General features: G+C 61.1%; 1 protein-coding gene and 2 non-coding genes across 5 annotated transcripts in view; all 3 read left to right on the forward strand.

The window, feature by feature from the left end:
- Nucleotides 1–22,830, forward strand: part of TRPM2 (transient receptor potential cation channel subfamily M member 2) — a 133,099-nt gene that overhangs the window by 104,149 nt on the left and 6,120 nt on the right. For all 3 annotated transcript variants that reach the window (XM_034948164.3, XM_024927014.4, XM_063601263.1), the window contains 3 exons: nt 18,412–18,517; nt 20,409–20,510; nt 22,155–22,271. In XM_034948164.3, the coding sequence (XP_034804055.3) occupies nt 18,412–18,517; nt 20,409–20,510; nt 22,155–22,271 (325 nt within the window). The remainder of the gene's footprint in view (nt 1–18,411; nt 18,518–20,408; nt 20,511–22,154; nt 22,272–22,830) is intronic.
- LOC112438122 (Z6 small nucleolar RNA) lies at nt 18,471–18,531 on the forward strand. Its single transcript, XR_003026602.1, has one exon. It is a non-coding gene; the product is annotated as a Z6 small nucleolar RNA (small nucleolar RNA).
- LOC112438123 (Z6 small nucleolar RNA) lies at nt 20,377–20,452 on the forward strand. Its single transcript, XR_003026603.1, has one exon. It is a non-coding gene; the product is annotated as a Z6 small nucleolar RNA (small nucleolar RNA).

The following is a 22,830-nucleotide window of genomic DNA, read 5'->3' on the forward strand; positions in this document are numbered from 1 at the left end:
GGACACAGCCCCACACTCACCCACTCTCCACAGCCATCCACGGGGACACAGTCCCACACTCACCCCCTCAGACTCACTCTCCACCCCTATCCATGGGAACACAGCCCCACACTCACCTCTCAGACACGCTCTCCACACCCATCCACAGGGACACACACTCACCCCCTCAGACTCACTCTCCACACCTATCCACGGGAACACAGCCCCACACTCACCCCTCAGGCTCACTCTCCACTCCTATCCACAGGGACACAGCCCCACACTCACCCCTGAGATCCACTCTCCACACCCATCCACGGGGACACAGCCCCACACTCACCCTTCAGACTCACTCTTCACACCCATCCACAGGGAAACACACTCACCCCTCAGAATCACTCTCCACTCCTATCCACGGGGACACAGCCCCACACTCACCGCTCAGACTCACTCCCCACTCCTACCCACGGGGACACAGCCCCACACTCACCCCGCAGACCCACTCTCCAAACGCATCCACAGGGACACAGCCCCACACTCACCCCTCAGACCCACTCTCCACACCCATCCACAGGGACACAGCCCCACACTCACCCACTCTCCACACCCATCCACGGGGACACAGTCCCACACTCACCCCCTCAGACTCACTCTCCACCCCTATCCACAGGGACACCGCCCCACACTCACCCATCAGACTCACTCTCCACACCCATCCACAGGGACACAGCCCCACACTCACCCCTCAGACCCACTCTCCACACCTATCCACAGGGACACAGCCCCACACTCACCCCTCAGACCCACTCTCCACACCCATCCACAGGGACACAGCTCCACACTCACCCCTCAGACTCACTCCTCCACACCCATCCACAGGGACACAGCCCCACAGTCACCCCTCAGACTCACTCTCCACTCCTATCCACGGGGACACAGTCCGACACTCACCCCTCAGACTCCCTCTCCACTCCTATCCACGCGGACACAGCCCCACACTCACCCCTCAGACTCACTCTCCACTCCTATACACGGGGACACACTCCCATACTCATCCGCTCAGACTCACTCTCCACACCTATCCACAGGGACACAGCCCCACACACACCCCTCAGACTCACTCTCCACACCCATCCACAGGGACACACACTCAACCCTCAGAATCACTCTCCACTCCTATCCACGGGGACACAGCACAACACTCACCCCTCAGGCTCACTCTGCACTCCTATCCACGGGGACACAGCCCCACACTCACCCCTCAGACCCACTCTCCACACCCATCCACAGGGAAAGAGCCCCACACTCACCCATCAGACCCACTCTCCACACCCATCCACAGGGACACAGTACCACACTCACCCACTCTCCACACCCATCCACGGGGACACAATCCCACACTCACCCCCTCAGACTCACTCTCCACACCTATCCACGGGAACACAGCCCCACACTCACCCCTCCGACTCACTCTCCACTCCTATCCATGGGAACACAGCCCCACACTCACCTCTCAGACACGCTCTCCACACCCATCCACAGGGACACACACTCACCCCCTCAGACTCACTCTCCACACCTATCCACGGGAACACAGCCCCACACTCACCCCTCAGGCTCACTCTCCACTCCTATCCACAGGGACACAGCCCCACACTCACCCCTGAGATCCACTCTCCACACCCATCCACGGGGACACAGCCCCACACTCACCCCTCAGACTCACTCTTCACACCCATCCACAGGGAAACACACTCACCCCTCAGAATCACTCTCCACTCCTATCCACGGGGACACAGCCCCACACTCACCGCTCAGACTCACTCCCCACTCCTACCCACGGGGACACAGCCCCAAACTCACCCCGCAGACCCACTCTCCAAACGCATCCACAGGGACACAGCCCCACACTCACCCCTCAGACCCACTCTCCACACCCATCCACAGGGACACAGCCCCACACTCACCCACTCTCCACACCCATCCACGGGGACACAGTCCCACACTCACCCCCTCAGACTCACTCTCCACCCCTATCCACAGGGACACCGCCCCACACTCACCCATCAGACTCACTCTCCACACCCATCCACAGGGACACAGCCCCACACTCACCCCTCAGACCCACTCTCCACACCTATCCAGAGGGACACAGCCCCACACTCAACCCTCAGACCCACTCTCCACACCCATCCACAGGGACACAGCTCCACACTCACCCCTCAGACTCACTCCTCCACACCCATCCACAGGGACACAGCCCCACAGTCACCCCTCAGACTCACTCTCCACTCCTATCCACGGGGACACAGTCCGACACTCACCCCTCAGACTCCCTCTCCACTCCTATCCACGCGGACAGAGCCCCACACTCACCCCTCAGACTCACTCTCCACTCCTATACACGGGGACACACTCCCATACTCATCCGCTCAGACTCACTCTCCACACCTATCCACAGGGACACAGCCCCACACACACCCCTCAGACTCACTCTCCACACCCATCCACAGGGACACACAATCACCCCTGAGACTCACTCTCCACACCCATCCACGGGGACACAGCCCCGCACTCACCCGTCAGACTCACTCTCCACACCTATCCACATGGACACAGCCCCACACGCACCCCTCAGACTCACTCTCCACACCCATCCACAGGGACACAGCCCCACACTCACCCCTGAGACCGACTCTCCACACCCATCCACAGGGACAGAGCCCCACACTCACCCCTCAGACCCACTCTCCACACCCATCCACAGGGACACAGCCCCACATTCACCCACTCTCCACACCCATCCACGGGGACACAGTCTCACACTCACCCCCTCAGACTCACTCTCCACACCTATCCACGGGAAGACAGCCCCACATTCACCCCTAAGACTCACTCTCCACTCATATCCATGGGGACACAGCCCGAAACTCACCCCTCAGGCACGCTCTCCACACCTATCCACAGGGACACACACTCACCCCTCAGACGCACTCTCCACTCCTATCCACGGAGACACAGCCGCACACTCACCCCTCAGACTCAGTCTCCACTCCTATCCACCGGGACACAGCCCCACACTCACCCCTCAGAACCACTCTCCACACCTATCCACAGGGACACAGCCCCACACTCACCCCTCAGACCCACTCTCCACACCCATCCACAGGGACACAGCCCCACACTCACCCACTCTCCACACCCACCCACGGGGACACAGTCCCACACTCACCCCCTCAGACTCACTCTCCACCCCTTTCCACAGGGACACAGCCCCACACTCACCGGTCAGACTCACTCTCCACACCCATCCACAGGGACACAGCCCCACACTCACCCCTCACACCCACTCTCAACACCCATCCACAGGGACGCAGCCCCACACTCACCCCTCAGACCCACTCTACACACCCATCCACAGGGACACAGCCCCACACTCACACCTCAGAGTCACTCTCCACACCTATCCACAGGGACACACACCAATACTCACCCCTCAGACTCACTCTCCACTCCTATCCACGGGGACACAGTCCCACACTCACACCTCAGACTCACTCTCCACTCCTATCCACGGGGACACAGCCACACACTCACCCCTCAGACTCACTCTCCACTCCTACCCACGGGGACACAGTCCCACACTCATCCGCTGAGACTCACTATCCACACCTATCCACAGGGACACAGCCCCACACTCACCCCTCGGACTCACTCTCCACACCCATCCACAGGGACACACAATCACCCCTCAGACTCACTCTCCACACCCATCCACAGGGACACAGCCCCACACTCACCCCTCAGACTCACTCTCCACACCTATCCACATGGACACAGCCCCACACGCACCCCTCAGACTCACTCTCCACACCAATCCACAGGGACACAGCCCCACACTCACCCCTCAGACCCACTCTCCACACCCATCCACAGGGACACGGCCCCAAACTCACCCCTCAGACCCAATCTCCACACCCATCCACAGGGACACAGCTCCACACTCACCCCTCAGACTCACTCCTCCACACCCATCCACAGGGACACAGACCCACACTCACCCCTCAGACTCACTCTCCACTCCTATCCACGGGGACACAGTCCCACACTCACCCCTCAGACTCACTCTCCACTCCTATCCACGCGGACACAGCCCCACACTCACCCCTCAGACTCACTCTCCACTCCTATCCACGGGGACACACTCACACACTCATCCGCTCACACTCACTCTCCACACCTATCCACAGGGACACAGCCCCACACTCACCCCTCAGACTCACTCTCCACACCCATCCACAGGGACACACACTCACCCCTCAGAATCACTCTCCACTCCTATCCACGGGGACACAGCCCCACACTCACCCCTCAGCCTCACTCTCCACTCCTATCCACGGGGACACAGCCCCACACTCACCCCTCATACCCACTCTCCACACCCATCCACAGGGACACAGCCCCACACTCACACACTCTCCACACCCATCCACGGGGACACAGTCCCACACTCACCCCTTCAGACTCACTCTCCACACCTATGCACAGGGACACAGCCCCACACTCACCCCTCAGACCCACTCTCCACACCCATCCACAGGGACACAGCCCCACACTCGCCCCTCAGACCCACTCTCCACACCCATCCACAGGGACACAGCCCCACAGTCACCCCTCAGACCCACTCTCCACACCCATCCACAGGGACACAGCCCCACACTCACCCCTCAGACCCAGTCCCCCACACCCATCCACAGGGACACAGCCCCACACTCACCCCTCAGACTCACTCTCCACACCCATCCACGGGGACACAGCCCCACACTCACCCCTCAGACTCACCCTCCACACCCATCCACAGGGACACACACTCAACCCTCAGACTCACTCTCCACACACATCCACAGGGACACACACTCAACCCTCAGAATCACTCTCCACTCCTATCCACGGGGACACAGCCCCACACTCACCCCTCAGGCTCACTCTGCACTCCTATCCACGGGGACACAGCCCCACACTCACCCCTCAGACCCACTCTCCACACCCATCCACAGGGAAAGAGCCCCACACTCACCCATCAGACCCACTCTCCACACCCATACACAGGGACACAGTACCACACTCACCCACTCTCCACACCCATCCACGGGGACACAATCCCACACTCACCCCCTCAGACTCACTCTCCACACCTATCCACGGGAACACAGCCACACACTCACCCCTCCGACTCACTCTCCACTCCTATCCATGGGAACACAGCCCCACACTCACCTCTCAGACACGCTCTCCACACCCATCCACAGGGACACACACTCACCCCCTCAGACTCACTCTCCACACCTATCCACGGGAACACAGCCCCACACTCACCCCTCAGGCTCACTCTCCACTCCTATCCACAGGGACACAGCCCCACACTCACCCCTGAGATCCACTCTCCACACCCATCCACGGGGACACAGCCCCACACTCACCCCTCAGACTCACTCTTCACACCCATCCACAGGGAAACACACTCACCCCTCAGAATCACTCTCCACTCCTATCCACGGGGACACAGCCCCACACTCACCGCTCAGACTCACTCCCCACTCCTACCCACGGGGACACAGCCCCAAACTCACCCCGCAGACCCACTCTCCAAACGCATCCACAGGGACACAGCCCCACACTCACCCCTCAGACCCACTCTCCACACCCATCCACAGGGACACAGCCCCACACTCACCCACTCTCCACACCCATCCACGGGGACACAGTCCCACACTCACCCCCTCAGACTCACTCTCCACCCCTATCCACAGGGACACCGCCCCACACTCACCCATCAGACTCACTCTCCACACCCATCCACAGGGACACAGCCCCACACTCACCCCTCAGACCCACTCTCCACACCTATCCAGAGGGACACAGCCCCACACTCAACCCTCAGACCCACTCTCCACACCCATCCACAGGGACACAGCTCCACACTCACCCCTCAGACTCACTCCTCCACACCCATCCACAGGGACACAGCCCCACAGTCACCCCTCAGACTCACTCTCCACTCCTATCCACGGGGACACAGTCCGACACTCACCCCTCAGACTCCCTCTCCACTCCTATCCACGCGGACAGAGCCCCACACTCACCCCTCAGACTCACTCTCCACTCCTATACACGGGGACACACTCCCATACTCATCCGCTCAGACTCACTCTCCACACCTATCCACAGGGACACAGCCCCACACACACCCCTCAGACTCACTCTCCACACCCATCCACAGGGACACACAATCACCCCTCAGACTCACTCTCCACACCCATCCACGGGGACACAGCCCCGCACTCACCCGTCAGACTCACTCTCCACACCTATCCACATGGACACAGCCCCACACGCACCCCTCAGACTCACTCTCCACACCCATCCACAGGGACACAGCCCCACACTCACCCCTGAGACCGACTCTCCACACCCATCCACAGGGACAGAGCCCCACACTCACCCCTCAGACCCACTCTCCACACCCATCCACAGGGACACAGCCCCACACTCACCCACTCTCCACACCCACCCACGGGGACACAGTCCCACACTCACCCCCTCAGACTCACTCTCCACCCCTTTCCACAGGGACACAGCCCCACACTCACCCATCAGACTCACTCTCCACACCCATCCACAGGGACACAGCCCCACACTCACCCCTCAGACCCACTCTACACACCCATCCACAGGGACACAGCCCCACACTCAACCCTCAGAGTCACTCTCCACACCTATCCACAGGGACACAGCCCCATACTCACCCCTCAGACTCACTCTCCACTCCTATCCACGGGGACACAGTCCCACACTCACACCTCAGACTCACTCTCCACTCCTATCCACGGGGACACAGCCACACACTCACCCCTGAGACTCACTCTCCACTCCTACCCACGGGGAAACAGTCCCACACTCATCCGCTGAGACTCACTATCCACACCTATCCACAGGGACACAGCCCCACACTCACCCCTCAGTCTCACTCTCCACACCCATCCACAGGGACACACAATCACCCCTGAGACTCACTCTCCACACCCATCCACAGGGACACAGCCCCACACTCACCCCTCAGACTCACTCTCCACACCTATCCACATGGACACATCCCCACACGTACCCCTCAGACTCACTCTCCACACCAGTCCACAGGGACACAGCCCCACACTCACCCCTCAGACCCACTCTCCACACCCATCCACAGGGACACGGCCCCAAACTCACCCCTCAGACCCAATCTCCACACCCATCCACTGGGACACAGCTCCACACTCACCCCTCAGACTCACTCCTCCACACCCATCCACAGGGACACAGCCCCACACTCACCCCTCAGACTCACTCTCCACTCCTATCCACGGGGACACAGTCCCACACTCACCCCTCAGACTCACTCTCCACTCCTATCCACGCGGACACAGCCCCACACTCACCCCTCAGACTCACGCTCCACTCCTATCCACGGGGACACACTCCCACACTCATCCGCTCAGACTCACTCTCCACACCTATCCACAGGGACACAGCCCCACACTCACCCCTCAGACTCACTCTCCACACCCATCCACAGGGACTCACACTCACCCCTCCGACTCACTCTCCACACCCATCCACAGGGACACAGCCCCACACTCACCCGTCAGACTCACTCTCCACACCTATCCACACGGACACAGCCCCACACGCACCCCTCAGACTCACTCTCCACACCCATCCACAGGGACACAGCCCCACACTCACCCCTCAGACTCACTCTCCACACCCATCCACAGGGACACACAATCACCCCTGAGACTCACTCTCCACACCCATCCACAGAGACACAGCCCCACACTCACTCCTCAGACTCACTCTCTACACCTATCCACATGGAGACAGCCCCACACGCACCCCTCAGACTCACTCTCCACACCCATCCACAGGGACACAGCCCCACACTCACCCCTCAGACCCACTCTCCACACCCATCCACAGGGACATAGCCCCACACTCACCCCTGAGACCCACTCTCCACACCCATCCACAGGGACACAGCCCCACATTCACCCACTCTCCACACCCATCCACGGGGACACAGTCTCACACTCACCCCCTCAGACTCACTCTCCACACCTATCCACGGGAAGACAGCCCCACATTCACCCCTAAGACTCACTCTCCACTCCTATCCATGGGGACACAGCCCGAAACTCACCCCTCAGACACGGTCTCCACACCCATCCACAGGGACACACACTCACCCCTCAGACGCACTCTCCACTCCTATCCACGGGGACACAGCCGCACACTCACCCCTCAGACTCACTCTCCACTCCTATCCACCGGGACACAGCCCCACACTCACCCCTCAGACCCACTCTCCACACCTATCCACAGGGACACAGCCCCACACTCACCCCTCAGACCCACTCTCCACACCCATCCACAGGGACACAGCCCCACACTCACCCACTCTCCACACCCACCCACGGGGACACAGTCCCACACTCACCCCCTCAGACTCACTCTCCACCCCTTTCCACAGGGACACAGCCCCACACTCACCGGTCAGACTCACTCTCCACACCCATCCACAGGGACACAGCCCCACACTCACCCCTCAGACCCACTCTACACACCCATCCACAGGGACACAGCCGCACACTCAACCCTCAGAGTCACTCTCCACACCTATCCACAGGGACACAGCCCCATACTCACCCCTCAGACTCACTCTCCACTCCTACCCACGGGGACACAGTCCCACACTCATCCGCTGAGACTCACTATCCACACCTATCCACAGGGACACAGCCCCACACTCACCCCTCAGACTCACTCTCCACACCCATCCACAGGGACACACAATCACCCCTGAGACTCACTCTCCACACCCATCCACAGGGACACAGCCGCACACTCACCCCTCAGACTCACTCTCCACACCTATCCACATGGACACAGCCCCACACGCACCCCTCAGACTCACTCTCCACACCAATCCACAGGGACACAGCCCCACACTCACCCCTCAGACCCACTCTCCACACCCATCCACAGGGACACGGCCCCAAACTCACCCCTCAGACCCAATCTCCACACCCATCCACAGGGACACAGCTCCACACTCACCCCTCATACTCACTCCTCCACACCCATCCACAGGGACACAGCCCCACACTCACCCCTCAGACTCACTCTCCACACCCATCCACGGGGACACAGCCCCACACTCACCCCTCAGAACCACTCTCCACACCCATCCACAGGGACACAGCCCCACACTCACCCCTCAGACTCACTCTCCACTCCTATCCAAGGGGACACAGTCCCACACTCACCCCTCAGACTCACTCTCCAGTCCTATCCACGGGGACACAGTCCCACACTCACCCCCTCAGACTCACTCTCCACACCTATCCCCAGGGACACAGCCCCTCACTCACCCCTCAGAACCACTCTCCACACCCGTCCACAGGGACACAGCCCCACACTGACCCCTCAGACCCACTCTCCACACCCATCCACAGGGACACAGCCCCACACTCACCCCTCAGACCCACTCTCCACACCCATCCTCAGGGACAGAGCCCCACACTGACCCCTCAGACCCACTTTCCACACCCATCCACAGGGACACAGCCCCACACTGACCCCTCAGACCCACTCTCCACACCCATCCACAGGGACACAGCCCCACACTCACCCCTCAGACCCACTCTCCACACCCATCCACAGGGACACAGCCCCACACTCACCCCTCAGACCCACTCTCCACACCCATCCACAGGGACACAGCCCCACACTGACCCCTCAGACCCACTCTCCACACCCATCCACAGGGACACAGCCCCACACTCACCCCTCAGACCCACTCTCCACACCCATCCACAGGGACAGAGCCCCACACTCACCCCTGAGACCCACTCTCCACACCCATCCACAGGGACAGGGCCCCACACTCACCCGTCAGACTCACTCCTCTACACCCATCCAGAGAGACAAAGCCCCACACTCACCCCTCCGACCCACTCTCCACACCCATCCACAGGGACACAGCCCCACACTCACCCCTCAGACTCAGTCTCCACTCCTATCCACGGGGACACAGCCCCACACTCACCCCTCAGACTCACTCCTCCACACCCATCCACAGGGACACAGTCCCACACTGACCCCCTCAGACTCACTCTCCACACCCATCCACAGGGATACAGCCCCACACTCACCCCTCGGACCCACTCTCCGCACCCATCTACAGGGCCACAGCCGCACACTCACCCCTCAGACTCACTCTCCACACCCATCCACAGGGACACAGCCCCAGACTCACCCCTCAGGCTCACTCTCCACTCCTATCCACGGGGACACAGCCCCACACTCACCCCTCAGACCCACTCTCCACACCCATCCACAGGGAAACAGCCCCACACTCACCCATCAGACCCACTCTCTACACCCATCCACAGGGACACAGTCCCACACTCACCCACTCTCCACACCCATCCACGGGGACACAGTCCCACACTCACCCCTCAGACCCACTCTCCACACCCATCCACAGGGAAACAGCCCCACACTCACCCGTCAGACCCACTCTCCACACCCATCCACAGGGACACAGTCCCACACTCACCCACTCTCCACACCCATCCACGGGGACACAGTCCCACACTCACCCCCTCAGACCCACTCTCCACACCCATCCACAGGGACACAGTCCCACACTCACCCACTCTCCACACCCATCCACAGGGACACAGTCCCACACTCACCCACTCTCCACACCCATCCATGGGAACACAGCCCCACACTCACCCCTCAGACACGCTCTCCACACCCATCCACAGGGACACACACTCACCCCTCAGACTCACTCTCCACACCCATCCACAGGGACACAGCCCCACACTCACCCCTGAGATCCACTCACCATACCCATCCACGGGGACACAGCCCCACACTCACCCCTCAGACTCACTCTCCACACCCATCCACAGGGACACACACTCACCCCTCAGAATCACTCTCCACTCCTATCCACGGGGACACAGCCCCACACTCACCGCTGAGACTCACTCCCCACTCCTACCCACGGGGACACAGCCCCACACTCACCCCTCAGACCCACTCTCCAAACCGATCCACAGGGACACAGCCCCACACTCACCCCTCAGACCCACTCTCCACACCCATCCACAGGGACACAGCCCCACACTCACCCACTCTCCACACCCATCCACGGGGACACAGTCCCACACTCACCCCCTCAGACTCACTCTGCACCCCTATCCAGAGGGACACCGCCCCACACTCACCCATCAGACTAACTCTCCACACCCATCTACAGGGACACAGCCCCACACTCACCCCTCAGACCCACTCTCCACACCCATCCACAGGGACACAGCCCCACACTCACCCCTCAGACCCACTCTCCACACCCATCCACAGGGACACAGCTCCACACTCACCCCTCAGACTCACTCCTCCACACCCATCCACAGGGACACAGCCCCACACTCACCCCTCAGACTCACTCTCCACTCCTATCCACGGGGACACAGTCCCACACTCACCCCTCAGACTCACTCTCCACTCCTATCCACGCGGACACAGCCCCACACTCACCCCTCAGACTCACTCTCCACTCCTATCCACGGGGACACACTCCCACACTCATCCGCTCAGACTCACTCTCCACACCTATCCAAAGGGACACAGCCCCACACTCACTCCTCAGACTCACTCTCCACACCCATCCACAGGGACACACACTCACCCCTCAGACTCACTTTCCACACCCATCCACAGGGACACAGCCCCACATTCACCCACTCTCCACACCCATCCACGGGGACACAGTCTCACACTCACCCCCTCAGACTCACTCTCCACACCTATCCACGGGAAGACAGCCCCACATTCACCCCTAAGACTCACTCTCCACTCCTATCCATGGGGACACAGCCCGAAACTCACCCCTCAGAAACGCTCTCCACACCCATCCACAGGGACACACACTCACCCCTCAGACGTACTCTCCACTCCTATCCATGGGGACACAGCCGCACACTCACCCCTCAGACTCACTCTCCACTCCTATCCACAGGGACACAGCCCCACACTCACCCCTCAGACCCACTCTCCACACCTATCCACAGGGACACAGCCCCACACTCACCCCTCAGACTCACTCTCCACACCCATCCACAGGGACACAGCCCCACACTCACCCACTCTCCACACCCACCCACGGGGACACAGTCCCACACTCACCCCCTCAGACTCACTCTCCACCCCTTTCCACAGGGACACAGCCCCACACTCACCGGTCAGACTCACTCTCCACACCCATCCACAGGGACACAGCCCCACACTCACCCCTCAGACCCACTCTACACACCCATCCACAGGGACACAGCCCCACACTCAACCCTCAGAGTCACTCTCCACACCTATCCACAGGGACACAGCCCCATACTCACCCCTCAGACTCACTCTCCACTCCTATCCACGGGGACACAGTCCCACACTCACACCTCAGACTCACTCTCCACTCCTATCCACGGGGACACAGCCACACACTCACCCCTGAGACTCACTCTCCACTCCTACCCACGGGGACACAGTCCCACACTCATCCGCTGAGACTCACTATCCACACCTATCCACAGGGACACAGCCCCACACTCACCCCTCAGACTCACTCTCCACACCCATCCACAGGGACACACAATCACCCCTGAGACTCACTCTCCACACCCATCCACAGGGACACAGCCCCACACTCACCCCTCAGACTCACTCTCCACACCTATCCACATGGACACATCCCCACACGTACCCCTCAGACTCACTCTCCACACCAGTCCACAGGGACACAGCCCCACACTCACCCCTCAGACCCACTCTCCACACCCATCCACAGGGACACGGCCCCAAACTCACCCCTCAGACCCAATCTCCACACCCATCCACTGGGACACAGCTCCACACTCACCCCTCAGACTCACTCCTCCACACCCATCCACAGGGACACAGCCCCACACTCACCCCTCAGACTCACTCTCCACTCCTATCCACGGGGACACAGTCCCACACTCACCCCTCAGACTCACTCTCCACTCCTATCCACGCGGACACAGCCCCACACTCACCCCTCAGACTCACTCTCCACTCCTATCCACGGGGACACACTCCCACACTCATCCGCTCAGACTCACTCTCCACACCTATCCACAGGGACAAAGCCCCACACTCACCCCTCAGACTCACTCTCCACACCCATCCACAGGGACTCACACTCACCCCTCCGACTCACTCTCCACACCCATCCACAGGGACACAGCCCCACACTCACCCGTCAGACTCACTCTCCACACCTATCCACACGGACACAGCCCCACACGCACCCCTCAGACTCACTCTCCACACCCATCCACAGGGACACAGCCCCACACTCACCCCTCAGACTCACTCTCCACACCCATCCACAGGGACACACAATCACCCCTGAGACTCACTCTCCATACCCATCCACAGAGACACAGCCCCACACTCACTCCTCAGACTCACTCTCTACACCTATCCACATGGAGACAGCCCCACACGCACCCCTCAGACTCACTCTCCACACCCATCCACAGGGACACAGCCCCACACTCACCCCTCAGACCCACTCTCCACACCCATCCACAGGGACACAGCCCCACACTCACCCCTGAGACCCACTCTCCACACCCATCCACAGGGACACAGCCCCACATTCACCCACTCTCCACACCCATCCACGGGGACACAGTCTCACACTCACCCCCTCAGACTCACTCTCCACTCCTATCCACGGGAAGACAGCCCCACATTCACCCCTAAGACTCACTCTCCACTCCTATCCATGGGGACACAGCCCGAAACTCACCCCTCAGACACGGTCTCCACACCCATCCACAGGGACACACACTCACCCCTCAGACGCACTCTCCACTCCTATCCACGGGGACACAGCCGCACACTCACCCCTCAGACTCACTCTCCACTCCTATCCACCGGGACACAGCCCCACACTCACCCCTCAGACCCACTCTCCACACCTATCCACAGGGACACAGCCCCACACTCACCCCTCAGACCCACTCTCCACACCCATCCACAGGGACACAGCCCCACACTCACCCACTCTCCACACCCACCCACGGGGACACAGTCCCACACTCACCCCCTCAGACTCACTCTCCACCCCTTTCCACAGGGACACAGCCCCACACTCACCGGTCAGACTCACTCTCCACACCCATCCACAGGGACACAGCCCCACACTCACCCCTCAGACCCACTCTACACACCCATCCACAGGGACACAGCCCCACACTCAACCCTCAGAGTCACTCTCCACACCTATCCACAGGGACACAGCCCCATACTCACCCCTCAGACTCACTCTCCACTCCTATCCACGGGGACACAGTCCCACACTCACACCTCAGACTCACTCTCCACTCCTATCCACGGGGACAGAGCCACACACTCACCCCTGAGACTCACTCTCCACTCCTACCCACGGGGACACAGTCCCACACTCATCCGCTGAGACTCACTATCCACACCTATCCACAGGGACACAGCCCCACACTCACCCCTCAGACTCACTCTCCACACCCATCCACAGGGACACACAATCACCCCTGAGACTCACTCTCCACACCTATCCACATGGACACAGCCCCACACGCACCCCTCAGACTCACTCTCCACACCAATCCACAGGGACACAGCCCCACACTCACCCCTCAGACCCACTCTCCACACCCATCCACAGGGACACGGCCCCAAACTCACCCCTCAGACCCAATCTCCACACCCATCCACAGGGACACAGCTCCACACTCACCCCTCATACTCACTCCTCCACACCCATCCACAGGGACACAGTCCCACACTCACCCCCTCAGACTCACTCTCCACACCTATCCCCAGGGACACAGCCCCTCACTCACCCCTCAGAACCACTCTCCACACCCATCCACAGGGACACAGCCCCACACTGAACCCTCAGACCCACTCTCCACACCCATCCACAGGGACACAGCCCCACACTCACCCCTCAGACCCACTCTCCACACCCATCCACAGGGACACAGCCCCACACTCACCCCTCAGACCCACTCTCCACACCCATCCACAGGGACACAGCCCCACACTCACCCCTCAGACCCACTCTCCACACCCATCCACAGGGAAACAGCCCCACACTGACCCCTCAGACCCACTCTCCACACCCATCCACAGGGACACAGCCCCACACTGACCCCTCAGACCCACTCTCCACACCCATCCACAGGGACACAGCCCCACACTCACCCCTCAGACCCACTCTCCACACCCATCCACAGGGACACAGCCCCACACTCACCCCTCAGACCCACTCTCCACACCCATCCACAGGGACACAGCCCCACACTGACCCCTCAGACCCACTCTCCACACCCATCCACAGGGACACAGCCCCACACTCACCCCTCAGACCCACTCTCCACACCCATCCACAGGGACAGAGCCCCACACTCACCCCTGAGACCCACTCTCCACACCCATCCACAGGGACACAGCCCCACACTGACCCCTCAGACCCACTCTCCACACCCATCCACAGGGACACAGCCCCACACTCACCCCTCAGACCCACTCTCCACACCCATCCACAGGGACACAGCCCCACACTCACCCCTCAGACCCACTCTCCACACCCATCCACAGGGACACAGCCCCACACTCACCCCTCAGACCCACTCTCCACACCCATCCACAGGGACACAGCCCCACACTGACCCCTCAAACCCACTCTCCACACCCATCCACAGGGACACAGCCCCACACTCACCCCTCAGACCCACTCTCCACACCCATCCACAGGGACAGAGCCCCACACTCACCCCTGAGACCCACTCTCCACACCCATCCACAGGGACAGGGCCCCACACTCACCCGTCAGACTCACTCCTCTACACCCATCCAGAGAGACACAGCCCCACACTCACCCCTCAGACCCACTCTCCACACCCATCCACAGGGACACAGCCCCACACTCACCCCTCAGACTCAGTCTCCACTCCTATCCACGGGGACACAGCCCCACACTCACCCCTCAGACTCACTCCTCCACACCCATCCACAGGGACACAGTCCCACACTGACCCCCTCAGACTCACTCTCCACACCCATCCACAGGGACACAGCCCCACACTCACCCCTCGGACCCACTCTCCGCACCCATCTAGAGGGCCACAGCCGCACACTCACCCCTCAGACTCACTCTCCACACCCATCCACAGGGACACAGCCCCAGACTCACCCCTCAGACTCACTCTCCACTCCTATCCACAGGGACACAGCCACACCCTCACCCCTGGGACCCACTCTCCACACCCATCCACGGGGACACAGCCCCACACACACCCCTCAGACTCACTCTGTACACCCACACACAGGGACGCAGCCCCACACTCTCTCCTCAGACTCACTCTCCACTCCTATCCACAGGGACACAGTCCCACACTCACCCCTCAGACTCACTGTCTACTCCCATCCACAGGGACACAGCCCCACACTCACCCCTCAGACTCACTCTCCACACCTATCCACGGGGACACAGCCCCATACTCCCCCCTCAGACTCACTCTCCGCTCCTATACATGGGGACACAGCCCCATACTCACCCCTCAGACCCACTCTCCACACCCATCCGCAGGGACATAGCCCCACACTGACACCTCAGACCCACTCCCCGCACCCATCCACAGGGACACATCCTCACACTCACCCCTCAGACCCACTCTCCACACCCATCCCGAGGGACAGAGCCCCATACTCATCCCCTCAGTCCCACTCTCTACACCCATCCACAGGGACAGAGCCCCCACTCACCCCCTCAGACCCACTCTCCACACCCATCCACAGGGACACAGCCCCACACTCACCCCTCAGACCCACTCTCCACACCCATCCACAGGGACACAGCCCCACACTCACCCCTCAGACCCACTCTCCACACCCATCCACAGGGACACAGCCCCACACTCACCCCTCAGACCCACTCTCTACACCCATCCACAGGGACAGAGCCCCCACTCACCCCCTCAGACCCTCTCCACACTCATCCAGAGGGACACAGCCCCACACTCACCCCTCAGACCCACTCTCTACACCCATCCAGAGGGACACAGCCCCACACTCACCACCTCAGACCCTCTCCACACTCATCCACAGGGACACAGCCCCACACTCACCCCCCACCACAGGCTCATTCCTCCACACCCATTCACTGACAGGGACACAGCCCCACACTCACCCCTCAGACTCACTCTCCACACCCATCCACGGGAACACAGCCCCACACTCACCCCCCACCACAGGCTCATTCCTCCACACCCATTCACAGACAGTGACACAGCTCCACACTCACCCCCTGAGGCTCACTCCTCTGCACTCCAGCAGCTGGCCCACTGCTCTCACCCACGGCACGGGCCGCCTGCTGTGCGGGTGCAGACGGCTGCGTCCCTGAGGAAGCTGCCGGGGGCTCTTGCTGCCACCATTGGGCAGGAATGGGGTTGTGGGGCCCAGGCCCAGTTGCTGTGCCCTGTGCTCTCTGGGGCTTCTGCCTCCACAGCTGGGACCTCCCCCCAGCGGAGGGGCCTTTGGCCTCAGGGTCCTCTTGCTGCCCAGCCACTCTCACCCAGTGGGTTCTCTGGCCGTGCAGACATGGCCCTGGGGTGCGAGTCACCCTCTGCTCCCCAGTCCTTTGGCCTCTCCTTGGCGTGCCCGGGTGGCACTCGGCACCCCACGTCACCCCCACGTCACACCCGGGCTGCACTCCACACCCCATGTGACCCCCAGGTGGCACTTGGCACCCCACGTCACCCCCATGTCACCCCCAGGTCAACCCTGGGCTGCACTCAGCACCCCCTGTCACCCCCACATCACCCCCAGGCGGCCCTCGGCACCCCACATCACCCCCAGTCTGCACTCAGCAGCCCACGTCACCCCCAGGAGGCACTCGGCATCCCACGTCACCTCACTGGACTCCCACTGGCATTTTCTAAGAGTGGTCAAACTGCAAAGCTGGGTCAAAGGGCAGGTACCTCTCTAAGGATTTTAATGTTTAAAAAATTCTCCATGAAGGCTGGGTCTCTTTCTAGTTCTACCAGCTATGATGGAAGTGAAGAAGGACGTCCCCTAAGTGGTTACTATCTCAGTCTTTTCCCTGGGGATGAAGAACTTGAAAAAGAACACCGTTTGAGCCTGCAGTGGGCCTGACACTGCCCCGCCCCAGGCAGGGCCAGCCCTGCCGCGGCGCAGGGGAGGGTGGAGGCGGCAGCGGGTCCTGGGCAGCCATGGCCGCTCTCTCCGCAGGTGGAGGCGGAACGAGGACGGAGCCATCTGCAGGAAGAGCATAAAGAAGATGCTGGAAGTGCTGGTGGTGAAGCTCCCTCTCTCCGAGCACTGGGCCCTGCCTGGGGTAAGGCTGCCGCGTGTGGGACCTCTGTCCACTGGGCTGTCTGTGGGTCACTCGTCCATTCATCCATTCTGCCCACGGACTGAACACCAGCCCCCTGCAGCCCCTGGGCAGGGAGGGTTCGAGACCCCAGCCTGTTTTGTCTGTAGAAGACACTCCTCCTCCCTTTTCCTCATGTTGCAGTTAGGAAAACCCAGGATCAGAGGATCTTTTGGTGCATAAACACTAACAGGGCACCTACTGTGTCCCAGGCATGGGCTGGGCTGCGGCTGGAGGCCACCTGGGCTCCCCTTGTGGAGTTCAGGGTGTTGGGGGCAGAGGTAGCTCTTCACCCGTGTCTCAGACACCAACCAGCTCCTGACCTTCAGGGCCAGGTGCTGAGCCATAAATATAGGACGGTGTCATCCAGGGGTAGGGGCAGGTACAGGAGTAGGGGCAGGGGCAGGGACAGGGGCAGGTAGGGCCCAGGGTTGTGCACAGGCCCCTCAGCTCAGGGGCTGGTTGTGGGGCTGAGGCTGGAGCGCACCCCAGCATCTTGTGGGGAGGGGTGCACACAATCGGGACAGATGGCCCGGGCCTTTGCTGTTCAAGTGCCTCCAACAGCTCCTGTTTCCTCCCAGGCCAGCCTGGCCTCCGCAGCCCTCCAGCCCGCTCACTGCAGGGGATGGAAGAGGCTGTTCCTGCCAGGAGGTCTGAGTCCTGCCAGGCCTGGCCGTGGCGCATGGCCTCTGGGGTACAGCCTGCCCCGCAGGGCCTCTCCTCTGCACCTGATCCGGGGAGTCTGTCACTTACAACAACTCAGCAAGAAGCTGTTGCATTTCTCTGACCCCGAGCTCACGGCCTGGTGGCTGCCTCTGCTGCTGTGGGAGTGTGTGTGCCACCACGGTGTGCAGGGCAGCAGTGCCACAAGGGCCTTTGGGCAGGAACGGGGACTCCGGAGCCCAGGCCCAGCTGCTGGGTCCCAGTGCTTTGGGGGCCTGTCTCCACAGCTGGAACCACCCCCGCAGCAGAGGGGGCCTTTGGCCTTGGGGTCCCCTTGCTGCCCTGCTGTGCTCACCCAGTAGCTTCTCTGCCTGTGCACACCCGGCCCTGGAACACGAGTCACCCTCCGCTCTCTGGCACTTTGGCCTCTCCATGCGGGGTGCATGGGGTTGGGTCTGGGGGTCCCACTCACCGGCATCCCTGTCAGCTCAGGCTGGTCACTGAGAGGGGCACTCTGAGGGGCCTCCTGGGCTCCTGGCTCTGTAGGGCACGCACACTTGAGGGTGGGAGTGTCATGGGGCTGAGGTGGGACCGTCTTGACGTGGCCTGCAAAGTCTTCATGAGAAACCCACGGGTGTTTCAGTGGGACTTTGAATGACAAATAGAATGGGAAAGATGGGTGTGGGGAGGAGGAGGTGCAGGCCGGAGCCGGGTCCCTGAGTCAGGTGGCGCTCGGGAGCGTCTGGGAGCCCAGCCAGCCGCAGCACAGGCCGGGGTGGGACTGGGAGAGATGGGAATGCAAACAGGGAACCCGCCGTGGCAGCCTGCTGCACTGGGCGGGAGCTGGGAGGGGCGACGCCGGGGGCAGGCGCCAGGGGAGCGGGAAGGGGGTGCCCTGTCACCCTTGGGGAGTCTGAGCTCAGGGTGGGTACCCTGGGGGCTGTCCCTGCTTCTCAGAGGTTGTGTCTGCAGCCCAGTGCCCCCTGCTCGGGCCACGGCAGGCCTCACAGATGCTGACGTGGACGGCGGGTTCTGGGCAATGTCACTGCAGCCTGAGACGCCGCCTGCCTGTGGCTCCCAGGGCTGGGCCGCTGCCCACGCCGGGCAGGAGGCCAGTGGAGACGGGTGCCAGGGCAGCCTGAGGTCCCGCTTCGGTGCCCTGTTGACCTGCCTCCGTCCTCTGTCTGTCCAGGGCTCCCGGGAGCCAGGGGAGACGCTACCTCGGAAGCTGAAGCGGATCCTCCGGCAGGAGCACTGGCCGTCTTTTGAGAACTTGCTGAAGTGCGGCATGGAGGTATTCCTGGCCTGTTTGCTCTGCTCCACCTGTGTGCCCCAGGGCTGCAGGACAAACACAGTGTGATACTGGGGACCTGCCCCAGCGCCACTGGGTGGCAGCGGTCCCACCCAGCTTCACCAGGTGATGGTGGTCCCAGCCCCTGCCCCCACGTTGCACAGCTCCCAGAGGACCCGGAAGCATAGCTGTGTGCAGGGCCCCTCAGACATCTCGCCCTCCCTCTCTGTTCCATTTTCTCCTCTCTAAATCAAGGGGGATGGGCTGAGGACCCTTGCTGCCTTCGAGTGTGACAGCTGCTTGGAGGCCTGGTGCCACCCTCCTCCCCACATCCACCCTTGCCTCGAGCACAGCTGCGCCCAAGGGTGCTGGGAAGCCAGCCCCTCCCTCAGACCTCGCCCTGACTCCCAAGCTCTGGAGGGGCCCTTCCCACATGCATGCCCAGCCTGGGGACCGACTGTACCAGGACTTTTTATTTACTTCTTTAGAAACCTCAATCTTTCCTTAGAAAGCCTCCATCTCCAGCTCTCTCACACAAATGCATGTACACTTTTTTTTTAATTTTTATTTTTGGAAACAAGGTCTTATTCTGTCACCCAGGCTAGAGTGCAGTGGCGCGATCTTGGCTTGCTGCAGCCTCCACCTCCCGGGCTCAAGCAATCCTCTTGCCTTGGCCTCCCAGGTAGCGGGGGCTGCAGCGGTGAGACACCACACCCATCTAATATTTTGTATTTTTAGTAGAGACAGGGTTTGGCCATGTTGCCCAGGCTGGTCATGAACTGGGCTCAAGCGATCTGCCCACCTCAGCCTCCCAAAGTGCTGGGATTACAGATGTGAGCCACTGCGCCCAGCCCTTTATGGACGCTCTTTATAAAAGCAGGCTACACGGGCCGGGTGCGCTGGCTCACGCCTGTAATCCCAACACTTTGGGAGGCTGAGGTGGGTAGATCACTTGAGGTCAGGAGTTCGAGACCAGCCTGGCCAACATGGTGAAACCCCGTCTCTACTAAAAATACAAAAATTAGCCAGGCCTGATGGCGCGCACCTGTAATCTCAGCTACTTGGGAGGCTGAAGCAGAAGAATTGCTTGAACCAGGCGGCGGAGTTTGCAGTGAGCCGAGGTTGCACCACTGCGCTCCAGCCTGGGGAACAGAGTGAGATTCTGTCTCAAAAAAAAAAAAAAAAAAAGTGATCAATGCCATGGCGTGGAGCACTTCACAACATTGTGCAGCCACCACCTCTATCCGGTTCCAGAACATTCCATCACCCCAGTCACCCCCAGCTCCTCCCCTGCACTCCCGCTTCTGCTTCCCATCTCCTTGGATGTGCCGGTTCTGGGTGTCTGTTATGAGTGGACTCCTACAACAGATGGCCTTTGAAACTGTCTTCCTTCACTGAGCAGACGTTTCCAAGGCGTTTCCGAGATCTCTGCAGGGCAAGGACGTGTCTGTCCAGGATGAAGCCCGCATTGGGCTGCTCCGCCTTGCAGGCCCAGGCAGGCTGGCGGGGGCTGGGGAGAGCTGGGCCAGGGTCCTGTGTGTGCCGGAAGCTGCGCTCAGAGCTGGGTCAGGGTGGAGGGCACGAGGTGGGCCGGGGCACCGCTCAGGTGTCCCTCGCTGTCGGGCTTACCCTGCCCTGCCCATCCAGGTGTACAAAGGCTACATGGATGACCCGAGGAACACGGACAATGCCTGGATCGAGACGGTGGCCGTCAGCGTCCACTTCCAGGACCAGAACGACGTGGAGCTGAACAGGCTGAACTCTGTATGTGCCTGACCTCCCTGGAGGCGGGAGTGGGGAGGCAGGGACGGGTATGGGCGTGGCCTCCGGGGAGGGGGTTGGCAGGGATGGGGGTCTGGATTCTGGCAGGCTGAACTCTGTATGGACGTGGCCTCCGGGGAGAGGGAAGGCGGGGACCGGGGTCTGGATTCTGGACGTGCCTCAGTGGCTTCCAAGGGAGGGACCTGGCCATGCTCCTGGGGCCCAGGGCCAGAAACTGGAGGCTACAGGGTCAGAGTCTTGCCCAGAAAGTGACAAAGGGGGCACCAGGGAGAGGCCAGGGAGCCACCTCAGGTGGCCAGAGCTGACAGGGCTGGCCAGGTGACCATGAGGGCCCTGTGTAGTTCTGGGACCTGGATCCTCCAGGGAGGCCTCGAAGATGGCATCCAGGGGTGAGGCTGGCAAGGCCCCCTCAGCCCCCCGGCTGCCGCTTTTAGCTCTTTATGGGGATGTGGATTCCCAGTACTTGGATCAATCCTGCATGCTCCTAATTCAGAACTGGGATGGGAAATTCCATAAATAACCCCGGGCTTTAAATGCGGGC

This window comes from Pan paniscus, chromosome 22 (genome assembly GCF_029289425.2).
Source record: "Pan paniscus chromosome 22, NHGRI_mPanPan1-v2.0_pri, whole genome shotgun sequence".
NCBI lineage: Eukaryota > Metazoa > Chordata > Mammalia > Primates > Hominidae > Pan > Pan paniscus.